This window comes from Dermochelys coriacea, chromosome 15 (genome assembly GCF_009764565.3).
Source record: "Dermochelys coriacea isolate rDerCor1 chromosome 15, rDerCor1.pri.v4, whole genome shotgun sequence".
Lineage (NCBI taxonomy): Eukaryota > Metazoa > Chordata > Testudines > Dermochelyidae > Dermochelys > Dermochelys coriacea.
This window is the reverse complement of record NC_050082.1, coordinates 7,846,050-7,860,977: the sequence shown is the minus strand read 5'-3', so window position 1 is coordinate 7,860,977 and position 14,928 is coordinate 7,846,050. Positions and strand designations below refer to the sequence as shown.

General features: G+C 41.9%; 1 protein-coding gene across 4 annotated transcripts in view; it reads left to right on the top strand.

Moving 5' to 3' along the window:
• Positions 1 to 286: 286 nt before the first annotated feature.
• Positions 287 to 14,928, top strand: part of MED13L (mediator complex subunit 13L) — a 415,135-nt gene continuing 400,493 nt past the window's right edge. For 3 of the 4 annotated variants that reach the window (XM_038373355.2, XM_038373354.2, XM_038373357.2), the window contains exon 1: positions 287 to 634. In XM_038373355.2, the coding sequence (XP_038229283.1) occupies positions 563 to 634 (72 nt within the window). In that variant the 5' untranslated portion in view covers positions 287 to 562. Of the gene's footprint in view, positions 635 to 847; positions 976 to 14,928 lie in introns of those variants that run through there. The other variant, XM_043497783.1, reaches the window with a different exon arrangement.

Genomic DNA, 14,928 nt, shown 5'->3' with positions numbered 1-14,928 from the left:
GCGGCGGCGGCGGCAGGAAAACACCATCCACCCACCGCCAGCGGCGGCAGCAGCGAGGGGCGGCCGGGCCGGGCCGGGCGGGGAGGGGAGGAGACACGGCCGCAGCTGAGACAGCGCCCCCCGTCAGCAGCCGCCGCCACTGCCTGGGGCCCGGAGCAGGCCCCCCCGCTTGAGCTGTCCCCGGCGGGGGCCGCAGCTGGGCCGCGGGAAGAGACCCCCTGAGGCGAGGGCCGGAGCGGCGCGGGGCGGGCGGGACTGGGAGCGCCGGGCCGGAGCCCCCGGGCGGCGGGCCTCGGGCCGGTCCGCTCGGCTTGTTGTGGATTATTTGGCAGGGGGCGGGTAGGCGGACCGAGGCCCCGGTCTGTGGAGCGCCCCCTGCCGGTCACTGCCCCGTCCTCGGGCTGGTGCTTGTGCTGGGGACACAGCGAGGGGCAGGACTGCGGCGGCGGCCCCTGTGACAGGCGGAGCGGGCTGACCCAGGGAGCTCCGGGCGCTTCTTCCTTCCTGCCGGGCCCGTCTCCTCAGACATGCCCCGCTCTGGTGGCCGGGCTCGCCGAGGATCATGACTGCAGCGGCGAACTGGGTGGCGAACGGGGCCAGCCTGGAGGACTGTCACTCCAACCTCTTCTCGCTGGTAAGTGCCCGGGGGGGGGGGGCGAAGTCCGGCTGGCCGGGGCTCACACAGGGACCCTGCTGCTCCTTCGAGCAGCGGCGCAGCAACTTTGTCGGTTCGGTGCAGCTGCCAGGGGCTTTATAGCCTGGGCCCGTGGGGCTGCTCCCTCCCGCTGGGCCCGTGGGGCTGCTCCCCCGCTAGCCCCTCCCCCCGGCTCAGCTCCGTGTTTATTTTGCTCTTTAACATCGTTTGTTGCAAGCGTGCGTTCCCCACACAGCTGCATCGATCTGAATACGAGATGTCAAGGCAACGGATTGGGTGTCCTCTGCCTGTGCTGCCTGCATGTGTGACCATCTCCTATGGTAAACAGTCTTCTCTCCCCGCCCCTGCCTGCTTTAGCACTTCAAGCCCTTGTGCTTTGTGCCTCTTCAACTGCGTGTGGGTTTTTTCCCCTCATCTTTCGTAATGACAAACGCCATTTCAGCAGCAAACAGTTCATGCAATGTGATTATCTGTAGGACTTGCATTCCGGGCTCTTGTGTCTGAACGTCAGCTGTCTTTATGGTTTTACAGCCGTTCCCCCGCTGCACCGATCGGGGGGAGAGGGGACTTTTTCTGGCCTTGCAAGAAAAGCATTAGCTGAAAATGCAACATGCTGGGTGGCTTGATAACATAGATGCTATCTTCCCAGCTTACTGGTAGCTGACAACTTTCACTTTGTACTTAGATTTCATGGTTTAATTTTACAACACTTACGGTATCAGTTGTTCAGATTGAACAGTTGCAACTAACTACAGATTTTTAATCTTAATTAAATATGAATAGAAAGAACAATTACTTTCTGTCTGTATTAGTGACATTTTATTTGAAAATGCCTTTTTGCTTTATTGTATGCTACATCTGCAGGGACGTTAGTCGACTGAAGGGGAGAACTCTTGGGTCCACAGTAGCTACCCCAGGGAGAGGAGGGGTGGAGTATAGGATGTTTATTGGTGAAATGGTAACTCAAGATAAGGTGGGAAGCAATTGAGTATAGCCTGTATTCCAGGTGGTGTGGGAGAGGAAATAAAAAAACAAATACACCCCCCCACTCCAAAAATAATAGAGTTCAGGTTTACTTTTCTCAAGAGGTGGAAAAAAGAAGGTGAATTGTTGAGTAGGAAATTTTTAAAAACGCTGATGTTAAAATATGGTTAACTCAGAACCTTCTAGTTATGCATATTGCTAGCCTCTGTAACCACATGATGATATTCTTTCCTTAATTATTGTTAACCTCAGTCTTTCTCCCATGCACAATCCTCAATACTGTCCTTTGGATTGTTTGTTCCTGACATGTTGTGCCTTGTGTTTAATGAGAATATAATTCTTTTGGGGAAGAGGCTTTATTTTGCTATGTGTTTGTACAGTGGGATCCTGATCCTCCTGACGAGGCTTTTGGGTGTCTGTTATAACAAATATCATCCTTTTTGGTTTTTTATTGAGTTATAACCACTTTCAAAGCTATGAAACATAATTGAAACTTGCACTTATGCTAATGTTTGCAATGCTTTTGTACCCCTAGTATATGCCTGCAGGTACAGCAATGGTAAAAAGTGGTTTGCGTACACCAGTCTTGCATACTAAGAAAAGCTAACCAGTGAATACAAGAGAATCAACTGTATCAGGAAAGATTGTCACCAGTAAATTAAAGAACAGTTAATATTGGTTTTAAAAAACCTACCAAACAAAAAAAACCCCAAAACCATAACAACTTCATTCACCTCTTTTGTTTAGGAAATTGATTAATAAGTTTTGGGAGGTATACGTGGTATAATTGTTGTCCCATTGTCAGTCCATCACAGGTAAAATAATTCTTGGTGTATGGTAGCATGAATTACAAAGCTTAAATTTTCAGATTTTTTTTTTCCCTGAGCATATATTAAGAAACTTCTATAGAGCAACAATTTTTGTAATTGTATGCATAATGTCAGTGAAATAAAAATACAAACATTTATGGAGTTTGCTTTTAAAAGTGCTCTTGCATTCAGACTGATGTATAAAAGCCTCTCTACAATCAGAATATGCTAAGGTTATTCCACTTCAAATTTGGGCTTTTAAAACCACTTTATCAATTTCCCAATCATTTTTTCTGTAATATCAAATAACATTTAAACAACTGTTTGCAGATATGTTTTTATTTAACATAAAATAGTTTGCAAGGCGTAACTTGGCTTAAAATTTGTAGGTGTGGGCAGTACCTAACTGTTTTTAAATGGGTCACTTAACCAAGGTAGAGTCATTTTCATGCTTTAGACTTTAAACATGTTGTAACGGGATCAGAGGACAGCTGTGTTGTAATTGTTTTGTATTTTGCCTAGCACAATGGGGCCCCAACACGGTTTGCCTCTAGCTATTACTTGAGCGTGAGTGTGTCTGTCTGTCTATCTATCTATCTATCTCCTAGTTTAGTGGTATTTTTTTTGTAATATGTCTGATTCTGCAAACCCTTACACGTGTGAGTAATTATTGGGGATATACACGAAGTAAGGTGTTGCAAAATATAGTTCTTAAATAGTAACTTTATAAGTGACAGTAGCATTTATAGAGCATACTGTGCAGTATAATCAGCAAACTCAAATATTAACGTGATGTTCCATTTTTTCAGTTGCATTACTAATTATTAAAACTTTATTGATAAATGTAGCATTAAAAATATTGACAAAGAAAATATTAATTCAAAATGTTTGGCCACAGGCACTGACATTTTACCCTCAAACTGTTAAATTTGTCAGAATTTATGAAGTATTAAAACTACAGTAGACCAGATTATAAACTACAGGAGCTCTTGCTGGTAGATTACCTTCTGAATACAACAGAAAAAAATATACAGAATTGTTGTGTATTGGTTTGGTTCTTGTGAAGAAGCAGTGTAGTTCTTAAGAACAAGACTAGTGCAATATTGATTTAAGACAACCCAGTTATTAGAAGTGTAATTTAGCTGTACCATGTTCATTTTTATCTTAGTCTTGCATTAATCTTTGCCTTAAACAGAACATGGAATTCTTGAAGGAATAATTACAATAGTGAAGTAGCTACAGAAGCTTTACAATATTCAAAAAACCTCCACCTTTTTTTTTTTTTAAATCCCATCATTAGCATGTGACTTGTTAACTTAGTGTTTTTGTTGTTTGATATAAAGTTAGCTTTTTGAACTTTTGTTTATCAGGTGTAGATTATTTTTAAGGAGATTGGTAGGCAAGATGATTTGCTTTGAATCCTTGTACTTGAAATCGTTTTTTAAATAGAGATTTTCTGATAGTTCATGGTTTTGCATAATGAGCTCAAGGGTGGAACACAGTGTTTTTCCTATGTGGTGATGTTGTAGAAATGACATTTCATTCAAGATCACTGAAATTAGGACATTGTTATATTTATCTTGAATTATACTTTTTCTTAATCTCGATGCAGAATGGTTATCCAGAGCTTGATTGTGATCTCAAATATACCATGGCTAATGTTGCATGAAACTTGTCCATAATAGTGGTATGAAGGACTGGTGTGTGTGTGTGTGTGTGTGTGTGTGTGTGTGTGTGTGTGTGTGTGTGTGTGTGTGTATATATATTATGTTATATATATCTTAACACACACGCATAATCATATCATTGCTGAACTGAAGCAGAAATTCACAGTGCCATAATGTTAGCATTCATATTGCCTATTAAGCGAAAAACAAACACCCCACAAAGCCCACCATTTTTATGTGTTTTTCCTGAGAACTTAGTAGCTCTGCTCCCAGTGTAGGCAGATATTACAATAAAAACAACATTTTATACATATGTCTTCAGAATGCTGATAAAAGTGTGGATTTTTTTAGTATTTACAGTATAATCTGTTCTGTGTGAAAATAGTTTAGCTTACTAAAACATATTTTTGTTTAGAATCCTCTTGTTTATAGCACATGGTGTAGCTCATGAAAGCTTATGCTCTAATAAATTTGTTAGTCTCTAAGGTGCCACAAGTACTCCTTTTCTTTTTGCGAATACAGACTAACACGGCTGCTACTCTGAAACCTATTTTATTAATGACTGCAATATCTGACTCTTGCCAGGAAACACGTCTATGTATGCAATATTATATCTATGTGGAATAATGTACGAGTTTAGTATGTTATTGTTATAGCTGGCTAATATTTTTTTGAAAGAGAAAATAATATTCTGAATACAGTATACCAAAATGCTACAAATGTGGGCTCAGTTCTGCAGCCCTTCCTCACATGCGTAATCCTTACTCATGCAAATAGTCTTTGAAGTTAATTGACTGTGAAAAATGACTAAGGATTACTTATGTGGGAGTAAGAATTTTTAGAATCTAGTCTATATATGACTAAAATGTAATAAGAAAAGGAGTACTTGTGGCACCTTAGAGACTAACAAATTTATTAGAGCATAAGCTTTCGTGAGCATTTTATTAAAAGGCATCCGTTTCCCCCCACTGTTCCTCTGATATTCTTGTTAACTGCTGGAATTAGCCTACCTTGCTTGTCACCATGAAAGGTTTTCCTCCTTTCCCCCCCCTGCTGCTGGTGATGGCTTATCTTAAGTGATCACTCTCCTTACAGTGTGTATGATAAACCCATTGTTTCATGTTCTCTGTGTGTGTGTATATAAATCTCTCCTCTGTTTTTTCCACCAAATGCATCCGATGAAGTGAGCTGTAGCTCACGAAAGCTTATGCTCTAATAAATTTGTTAGTCTCTAAGGTGCCACCAGTACTCCTTTTCTTTTTGCGAATACAGACTAACACGGCTGCTACTCTGGAACCAGTAATATGTGTGGGACGCTAGGCAACTGTGGAGCACCTGAAGAGGTAGACTGAATGAAAATCCAAAACAGTTTGATTATTCAAAAAGGATAAAACTGTATAATTAGAGAAGTAAAAATACTTCAGTGCTTTTACTTTTTTGTGTAATCAGTTATTGGAACTGCTGCAGGGATATTGTGAAATAATTAACAGACTCATGATAGGAAGTGGGAGATAGTCCACCAGACTATTTCTCTTTTGAAATGTGGTCTGTGTTATGCAAATGTGGTTCACCTCTGCAATAATCCATTCTGGCTGTGACAAAGGCAGAGGTTATTGTAGTGAAATCTGGGTCCATGAGTAAACATTGCAAACAGCTTATAGGATGCAGATTTAAAAAAAGGCAGATGGCAAAGAGCTGGCAGGAGAAAATCTAATTTGCCAACTTCTTGAGCAAAAAGTGGATAATCCCTTCAAAGCATCGATGATGAAGGCAAGACTCACACCTGCTATACTTTGGAGTTTCAGCCAATTTGTTCTCACCTAAGTTTCAGTTTTATTGGGAATCATGACTTAATAAAGGACCTGAGTGTTTTGCCCTGAGAAAGCATAGATGATACACATAGGATTGCATCTGATGAAAACAAAACATAAAGTTGATTATGACCACAGTGCAAATCATGATGCGGACCTTATGCACATTTAGGAGATCAGATGGAAGTTCATAGAATCTTGCAGGAAAGATATTACATTATTTTGGACATGAGTAGTTGTCCAAAAGGATTCTTTGAGAGATCCTCTGCAGGAAAGAGCAGAATAGTTGGAGTGATATCACTCACTCCAGTCAGAGTTCACAAGCAAACTCTCATGTTCATTGGTATCAAAGAATACTGATTGACTGAAAAATATCAACAGGGATCACCCTACCATTATCATCATTAGAAGGAGATCAGCCAGTGTGCGCAGTCTCGGTTAACATTCTGACACTAAAAACCAGACTTGTTAGGGATCAAGGAAATCGAAGAAGTCCAGATGGTGTGGCAGATTACTCAAAACAGGCTTCTCAGTCGTTTTTCCTTCAAAAAGGGAAGATAAGAAATAAGGTGATAGCTGATGGAGATACTCAGGAAGTCATTTCTTGACACTGACTAGAGGTCAAATGACCACTTGCTGAAGGTCATTTGATGCCCTACCCACTCATAAGGAGTTGCTAACAATTTAAGCAATACAACACCCTACTTGTAGCTGTTTACCATAAATGCAGTGATTCAGATTCCATATTGTTGGCCAGCATAGTGCTGTTATCTCCACAACATTAGTGAGTAATATCTACCATTCAGTGATGGCGTACTTCGTAGGTGTTACAATATGCTTTATTATGTATCTAGAGTTCCATCTAAATTTAGTCAAGATGATTTTTTGAATGCATATATTATATCTAAAAAATTTCTAGTTTTCTATGCTAATTTAGGACATACAATATAAATAGTAAGGTATAATGAGATAGAAATGGAAGTAGTTTTATTAGTTACCTTGTTCATTCTCTGCAAGGGAAAGATTGTTTCCAGTTTTAAGTAACTCTGATGATGGGCTTCCACAATTTCCTATGGAGATAATTCCACGGTCTAATTGATCTCTGTTAAGGGTACGAGTTTTAAAAACTTGGTGAATGACCAATGGTAGAAATGTTTGCTTAGTACTTCCATTATTGTAATTATAAATCTAATATGTCACAGGCTTATGAACTAACCTATGCCTATAGAATTAGTCCATGTTGTAAATAATTTTAGGAAAATGTTAAAAACCTTAAAAGCAAGATTTAAAAACATACAGTAGTTGTCAGTTTGCTATTGATTTCATTAGGAGCAGGATTGGGCACATGATTTTAGTTTGTTACATTAACAATGAAAGATATAAAATGTCTATTTGCAATCCTTTTAAAAATACACTTAATAGTGTATAACTCCATTTCCTTTATACTGTAACTCCAAGTTGGATTTTAAAATTTGGGGTTGTTAATTTTTGCCAAGAAATACATAATTTTGTTTTAAAAATATTTTTGGGAAATTAAGCTATTGCATATAAGAATGTGATTATTACATAGTTTAAAATAGAATTTTAGGAGATTACTAGAATACAGATATCCATTTCTTTCACTGAAGCGGATTTTTAGTTTAATCTGAATCTCTAACATTTTCTTAAAATAAAAATGTGTTCCATTTAGGAAAAGCAAATGCAATTTTTGGTTGCATTAACAGAGGCATAGCATGTAAGTCATGGGAAGTGATACTGCCACTCACTCGGTTGGTGCTGGTTAGGCCTCAGCTAGAATACTGTGTCCAGTTTTGGTCACCTCTGTATAGAAAGGATGTAGAAAAAATGGAAAAGATACAGAGGTGAATGACAAAGACGATCAAGGGGATGGAATGCAAGCTATATGAGCAAAGGCTGAAGGAACTGGGTATATTTAGTTTGGAAAAGAGTAGATTGAGGGGGGGATATGATAGCGGTCTTCAAATACTTGAAAGGCTGCCATAAAAGAGATGGACAAAAAGTGTTCTCTCTTGCCACAGAGGGCAGGGCAAGAGGCAGTGGGTTCAAACTAAAGCATAGCAGATGTAGATAAAATTTTAGGAAAAACCTAATTGTAAGAACAGTAGGACAATGAAATAAATTGCATAGGGAAGTTGTGGAAGCTTCTTCTTTGGAGGTTTTCAAAGAGAGGCTAGATAGCCATGTGTCTTGGATGGTTTATACCAGTGGTTCTCAACCAGGGATACATGTACACCTGGAAGTATGCAGAGGTATTCCAGGGGGTACATCAACTCATCTTGATATTGGCCTAGTTTTACAACAGGCTACATAAAAAGTAGTAGTGAAGTCAGTACAAACTAAAATTTCATACAGGCAGAGTCCTGGGGGAGCAGCGACCGCCGGGGGTGCCCTCCGCCGGGACATAGCCCCTAGCTATCCCTCTCCCTGCACCCTGAGTTACCCCCTGTCTGCATACTGCTGCCTGCACCCTGAGTGGTGGTGAGACTTTCTGAGCTGAGCCGCCCCCCCCCTTGAGTTATAAGTTTTGGTTGTGTCCCCTCCCCTTCTCCCTCCCCCCCCCAACCCAGACAAGCTGTGGGGTGGGCTGCTGAGGGTGAGTCAGGGGTAGAGGTGGTTCTCCGTCCCTGGGCCCTGCTGTGCGGAGCTGGCCCCCTCAAATAGAAGTCAGACTATGCCTATGGAGGGCCCCACCCCTGCCTGGAGCCCCATGGGGCTAAAGCCCTCATCCTCTTTCTGTCTGGTGCCTGAAGCCCAGAGCCCTGAGGCATCCCCCGCCCTGTGGGTCTTGGTGTTTTTTTTTAGCCTGTTGGAGGTGGGGGTATCTCAGGAAAAGGTTGAGAACTCGATGGGTCTATGAAAATTTATTTCATTATATTGAAGAGTCAGTTGTGAGAGATGTTGGCATTCAAGCTTTTTCTTTGGTATCTTCAAGAATGTTTATTAGAATGATCTGATGTTCTATCATCTTGCACTGAGGGATGAATTCACTTCATTACATTGAGGAGATACTTAGTTTTTTCCAATATTAACAAAATGAAAAATAAAAAATAATTTGCATCTATGAAATGTGCATTTTCTAGGATCAAATCTCACCAAGGGACCTCTACATTATTTTGTAGGTATCAGTTTCTTTACTTGCTGCACTTACTATATACAAGGATGTAGCAATATTTTATGGTGGGAGTTTACATTGTAGTCACAATCCTGACTGGACTTGGAGTGATGCTTTATTATGTGGGCTTTTTTCATTCAGTGAAGTAAGATTAAAAAAATCCTAGAATGTTGCAAAAATGTATTTATTTCCCAATGATAATTAAAGAAATGCCAAATATTCCAGGTTATATTCTGTGAATATACCAGTGAGATACTATGAATCTTTTCACTGAAAAATATGCTGTATAATATTTTGTGCTTCTGTGTCCTCCCTCTTACCAACTTGCATATGTTTCTTTTGGCATATCTTAATCTTTTGAATACTCAAAAAGGCTATATACGATTGGAACAAACGTACTTTCCAATAAACACAAACACTCATCTTTTATATGAAAGAGCATTCCTTTGTTTACTAGATCATGTGAGGCGGTAATTCTTTTTATTATAGTTATCAGATTGGTATTACAATCCTGCTAGTTTCATCCTAGTCCCCCATGGCTTCTCCTTCTGCAGTCCTCCGTCCCTAAAATAAATATTTTCCTGTCACTTTCCCTCTGGAGTTACTAGCTACTGACAGGGAAGGGGGAAAACCATTTTTTAAAAATGAGCTTCAGACGAGGTGGAGACAGACAAACTAATACAAGTATCCTGCTGTACTATAGCTATTTCATTTACCACATCACCAAAATGACATTAGAGCTTTGTGGAACATTCCGTCTGCACACAGACAATCAGAAAATAAGCACCAGAGGCCTGAAAGGCATGTGATACTAACAATGACAGCTAGTATCGTGTTTCTATTGTGACTTCAGTTACTTACATCATCTTACATTAGCATGAGTCCTATGCTGTGGGATGATATCTGAAAATAAGCTGTCTAACACCTTCGGGTAAGTTTTTGGTTTTTCAGTGCAAGGATTTGAGATTAGCTTTTTATTTATTAAACCAGACATCATTTAAGTTTCACACAAATCTAAATGGTTTAGGCAACTTTCCTTGGGATTGCTGCCATATATATGACAATATTTAAATGTGAATTGTTTTGGTATGACTGTAGATTATTACAGTTTGAGGGAAATATGAAATCTCAGAAATCTTCATTGTTATTTGTATGATCTTTTTTTACATTTGAAATCACATGAATGACTTGACTATTAATTTTGAAAGAACCCACTTAAAGTATCTGTGGGTCGTTCTTTTGAATGTATGGCAGTGTGGCACTGATGTAACAATTATACTTCAGGTGTGGACACAGTTATACTGACCTAACTCCTGGTGTAGACAGGCTTCTCCCATCAACATAGCTGCCGTTTCTCAGGGAGTTGGAGTACCTACATATATGGGAGAAGCTCTCCCATTGGTGTAGTCCACTTCACTAAAGTGCTGCAGCTGCAGTGCTGTAAGTGTAGACAAGCCCTAAGTAACTTAGTTTTATCAAGCTTCTCCCTCCCCCTCAAATCAGTGTTAGTATCTCCACAGACTCTCCTTACACCTTTATGTATACAGTGCTATAAAATCTCTCCTAGCCAGAGGCAAAGTCCTTTTACCTGTAAAGGGTTAAGCTGGCTGGCAGCTGACCCAAAATGACCAGTGGGGGAAACAATGTACTTTCAAATCTGGAGGTAGGGAAAAGGCTTTCGTCTGTCTGTGTGATACCTTTGCTGGGAACAGATCAAGGATGCAAGCCCTCCAACTCCTGTAAAGTTAGTAAGTAATCTAGCTAAAAAATGCATTAAGTTTTCTTTGTTTTGGCTTGTGAAATTCGCTGTGCTGGAGGAAATGTGTATTTTTTTTTTTTTTTGTAACTTAAGGTTTTACCTAGAGGGATTCTCTATGTTTTGAATCTAACTGCCTGCAAGACTATCTTCCATTCTGATCTTAGACTTGTTCTCTTTTCTTTTTTTGTTCTTCTAATAAAGTTCTGTTTTTTAAGAATCTAATTGGGTTTTTTGGATGTTAAAAATCCAAGACTGGTCTGTGCTCATCTTGTTTATTCTCAAGCTTCTCCAGGAAAGAGGGTGTAAGGGCTTCGGGGCGGGGGGGCTATTTTGGGGAAATAGGAACTCCAAGTGGTTCTTCCCTGATGGGTTGTTAAATCACTTGGTGGTAGCAGTGTTTAACTAATCCGAGGGCAAAAACTTTGTGCCTTGGGGAAGTTTTAACCTAAGCTGGTAAAAATAAGCTTAGAGCGTCTTTCATGCAGGTTCCCACATCTGTACCTAGAGTTCAGAGTGGGGAAAGAACCTTGACATGGTGGCAGCGTGGTGGGATCATTTAGAACCAGAAGCATAGACCTGAAGGTTTTTTTGTTTTAGTTTTTTTTTTTTTTTTAAACTGAGAGCAGCTAGAAGGTTTTCTGTCACTTTGTCTGGAGGCAGAGGTGTTAGTATAACAAAAGGATTTTTCTGTAGGCTGAGAACAGCTATCAGAGGCAAAGGTTTCAGGTTACAGCACAGCGAATTGGGAATTCACAAGCAAGGCTTTTCTTTTTCCTTCTTTTTTTTTCCCCCAACTCTCGGCTATAGCTAGATTAAACACAAAGAGGCTAGGAGAACAGAAAACAGTGTCCAACAGAAACTGGAATTAGCCAGATTGGAAGCTGAGGAAAGACAGAAGGAACATGAAAGACAGGTAGAACTCAGACAGATGGAGATAGATGCACAAAGCGGCTAAAGAAGAAGCCAGGGTGAAGGCAGAAGAAGCTGCCCACAAGAGAGCTGTGGAGGCAAACGAAAAAAGAAATAGAGGAGAGGGAAAAAGAGAGGAAGCATGCACTGAAGATAGAGAAGCCAAGGGCTCAGTAGAATATACCAAATAACCCAAACAATCCTTCCCCAACAATCCACAAATTGGAGGGACTATGTCCATAGTATGATGAATCCAGTGATATTGCTGAATATTTTCTCACCTTTGAGAGACTGTGCACACTCCATAAAATTCCTGACGCTCTCAAGATGACCACATTGGTCGCAAAATTGACTGGAAGAGCTCTGGAAATATTCAACAAGATGCCTATTGATGAGGCTTCTGACTATGATAAAGTCAAGGATTTGGTTTTAAAACAATTTCAAGTTACACCTGAAAAACTTAGAGTAAAATTTCGAATCCTTAAGAGAAGGCCTGAACTAAGTAATGTGGCTCACGTAAACCAGATGAAGGATCTGTTTGATAAATGGCTCAAAGGACGGGATGTAACTAGCTTTGGAGGAATGCGGGATTTAATGATACAGGAGGAATTCCTGAATATGTCCAAAGATGACATAAAACAATGTTTATGGGATAAGAAAATGGACTCGGCAGAAAATCTTGCTGCTTATGCTGATCAATATGAGCCGTCCTAGACTGCCAGAGAGGTGGGGCAAACCGGAACAAAACAGGTGGAGGGAGGAGAAAGGAACAACCCTGGTCGCAGTTTGAGCAGATACCAAAAAGGACACCCTCGGACCATACCCTACTACCGGGGGCAGCCCAAGGCCCCCAACTACACCCCAAGGAACACTCCAGACACCTTATTCCTCCACACCATTCTCCAGCAACCCACCTCGCCCCAGTGACCAGTCAGCTGGGCGATGTTTTAAATGTAACGAGCTGGGGCATGTAAAGGCCAAATGCCCGAAGAACCCCAACGGATTATGGTTCATTGCACCGGAATCACACCAGAGGTCCTCAGGCCCTCAGACCTCCCAGATACCCTCAGAGCGGAGGGAAACTGTGAGTGTGGGCAAGAAGAAAGTTACAACTTGGAGGGACACTGGAGCACAAGTGTCAGCTATCCACCAATCTTTAGTGGACCCCAACTTCATTGACCCAGAGGTCCAAGCGACGATTCTACCCTTCAAGTCAAACTCTTTTTGGAAGAGCATCTTCGCAAGCAGGCTGGCTAACCTAGTGAGGAGGGCTTTAAACTAGGTTCACCGGGGGAAGAAGACCAAATACCCTGAGGTAAGTGGGGACGTGGGATACCGGGAGAAAGCACGAGTGGGAGAGTGCGAAAGGGGAGGGTTCCTGCCTCATACTAAGAAAGCAGAAAGCTTTGAGCAGGCGGTTGGACTGATGACCTCCTGAGGTTCCTTCCAACCCTGATATTCTATGATTCTATGCCTACATCCAAGCTGCCGGTCCAGTACAAGAGTTGGTCAGGAACGTGAATTTTTGCAGTCTATGATGATTATCCCATCCCCATGCTGCTGGGGGAAAACTTGGCCAACCATGTAAAGCTGGGTAAGAGGGTGGGAATGGTCAGGCTAAGCAAGCTGTCACACCTAGCTCTGTTTCTGAGACTTCTACTAGGGCCCAGTCCATGTTACCAGAGACCCAGACAGAAGTGATGGAACCGGACCCCATGCCAACGTCTGCGACAGCAGTAGTGGATCCAGTCAGAGACCCAGACAGAGCCAGTCTCAGAACCAGAACCAGTGGAACAACCAGCACCAGAACCATTGCCAGCACTGAATCCAGTACTGGCAACACCAGAGGGCCCCACCGAACCTGCACTGGCAGCAGCAGATAACCCTACACAAGAGGCTCAGCCGGAGCCTGAACCCCAACATAGTGCACCAGCGGAGAGTGGGTCACAGTCAACAGAAACAGCCCTGCATCGCTTCCAGAGGGACCAAACCCAGGTCCACAATCCAATGAGGAACCGATGTCTCCAGCATCAAGGGAACAATTCTAGACTGAACGGGAAGCAGATAAAAGCCTCCAGAGAGCTTGGACAGCGGCACGAAGCAAACCACCGCCTCTCAGCTCTTTTAATCTATCCAGGTTTGTTGTAGAAAGAGGACTTTTAAACGAGAAAGCTCTTTCTGGTGGACACCAGGAAGACTGGCATCCTCAGGGGCAGTTGGTAATTCTAACTAAGTACCGGGTAAAGCTCTTAAACTTAGCCACAATCATTCTAGTGGCCATGCTAGGGTGAACAGAACCAAAGACCATTTGGAAAAGTTGTTGCACTGGAAGGGAATGGGCAAGGATGTTTCTGCCTATGTCTGGTCTTGTGAGTTGTGCCAAAAAGTGGAAAACCCCCAAGACCAGGAGAAAGTCCCAGTCCAGCCACTCCCCATCATTGAGATTCTGGGTCCTTTTCCAAAAAAAAGACACCCAGAGGAAAGCAGTACATACTGACTTTCATGGATTTTGCCACCTGATGGCCAGAAGCAGTAGCTCTAAGCAACACCAGGGCTAAAAGTGTGTGCCAGGCACTAACAGACATTTTTGCCAGGATAGGTTGGCCCTCCGACATCCTTACAGATGCATGAACTAATTTCCTGGCAGGAACATGGAAAGCCTTTGGGAAGCTCATTGGGTGAATCACTTGCTTGCCATCCCTTACCACCATCAAACAAATGGCCTAGTGGAAAAGTTTAATGGAACTTTGGGGGCCATGATATGTAAATTCGTAAATGAGCACTCCAAGATTGGGACCTAGTGTTGCAGCAGTTGCTCTTTGCCTACAGAGCTGTATCACATCCCAGTTTAGGGGTTTCACCATTTGAACTTGTATATGGCCACGAGGTTAAGGGGCCATTACAGTTGGTGAAGCAGCAATGGGAGGGGTTTACACCTTCTCCAGGAACTAACATTCTGGACTTTGTAACCAACCTACAAAACACCCTCCAAACCTCTCTAGCCCTTGCTAAAGAAAACCTAAAAGATGCTCAAAAATAGTAAAAAGCCTGGTATGATAACAAGCCAGAGAGCAGTCCTTCAAGGTAGGGGACCAGGTCATGGTCTTAAAGGCGCTCCAGGCCCGTAAAATGGAAGTGTCGTGGAAAGGGCCATTCACGATCCAAGAGCACCTTGGAACTGTTAATTATCTCATAGCATTC